The sequence below is a fragment of the Fukomys damarensis genome, unplaced genomic scaffold (genome assembly GCF_012274545.1).
Source record: "Fukomys damarensis isolate Sample0158 unplaced genomic scaffold, DMR_v1.0_HiC HiC_scaffold_4, whole genome shotgun sequence".
NCBI classification, from domain to species: domain Eukaryota; kingdom Metazoa; phylum Chordata; class Mammalia; order Rodentia; family Bathyergidae; genus Fukomys; species Fukomys damarensis.
In genome coordinates this window covers 56,538,537-56,539,393 of record NW_022900916.1, presented here as the reverse complement: position 1 = coordinate 56,539,393, position 857 = coordinate 56,538,537, and the positions used below count along the sequence as shown (strand labels likewise).

The 857-nt window shown below is 30.5% G+C and overlaps 1 protein-coding gene across 5 annotated transcripts in view; it reads right to left on the bottom strand.

Annotated features, from left to right (window-relative positions):
• The window catches only part of Ica1 (islet cell autoantigen 1), a 132,004-nt gene extending 131,562 nt beyond the window's left edge, over window positions 1-442 (bottom strand). For 4 of the 5 annotated variants that reach the window (XM_010632040.3, XM_010632039.3, XM_010632042.3 and 1 more), the window contains exon 1: window positions 345-442. In XM_010632040.3, the coding sequence (XP_010630342.1) occupies window positions 345-361 (17 nt within the window). In that variant the 5' untranslated portion in view covers window positions 362-442. The remainder of the gene's footprint in view (window positions 1-344) is intronic. The other variant, XM_010632041.3, reaches the window with a different exon arrangement.
• Between the last annotated feature and the right edge of the window lie 415 nt (window positions 443-857).

Genomic DNA, 857 nt, shown 5'->3' with positions numbered 1-857 from the left:
AAAAAAAATCATCTTTGGACTCTCACGAGAAAGGTTTTATGTTAATGAATTTTTAGAAACTACACATTAGACAAGAATTTATAAAATGCCTTGCTGTTCTCCAAAAATAAGTCTTCATTTAGGAGTAATAAAATAAATACCTGTAAAAAAAATAGTTCTTTTTCTTAGTTTTCATTCTTCAACACTTATTGGGGATAATGAATCTGAGTATACTTACCACTAAAGAAGTTATTTACACTAAAATGTCTCCTAATTTTTCCATTAAATAGACATTTGTTGAACATAAATGATGTGACTTCCACTTATGACTATTCCAATTTATAACAGGCAAAGGAATTGCTTACCATTTGTGTCCTGACATACTTTTGTCTTCTTTATCTACTGTTGATGATTTGGGGAGAAGAGGCAGGGAATATTCATGAGACGATACGTTATATTAAACCTGAAATGAAACAAATGTTTCATTTATACACATTATACTTTATACATTCATTTCTCACATAACATTTTCAATCTAAGCCATTTTAAATTGTATTTTAGGGGCCAAGCACTATTCCACAGTACTGCACATTGGCATTAAGAACAATTCATCCAAGTGACACTGGAAGAAATATCCCAAATGAAGTGTTAAAAACTAAAAAGAGGGCTGGGGATTTAGTTCCACCGCCTGCCCCGTAAGTGCAAGGTCCTGAGTTTGATCCCCAGTACCAAAAAAAAAAAAAAGAAAAGAGTACTGGAACTTGCAAAAACAAAACAAACAAAAAAGTAAAAAGATAAGATTAAAAAAAAGGTTTCAGATGACCATATAAAATGTTACAACATATAACATATGTTATATGAAGTTTATATGAAAAATA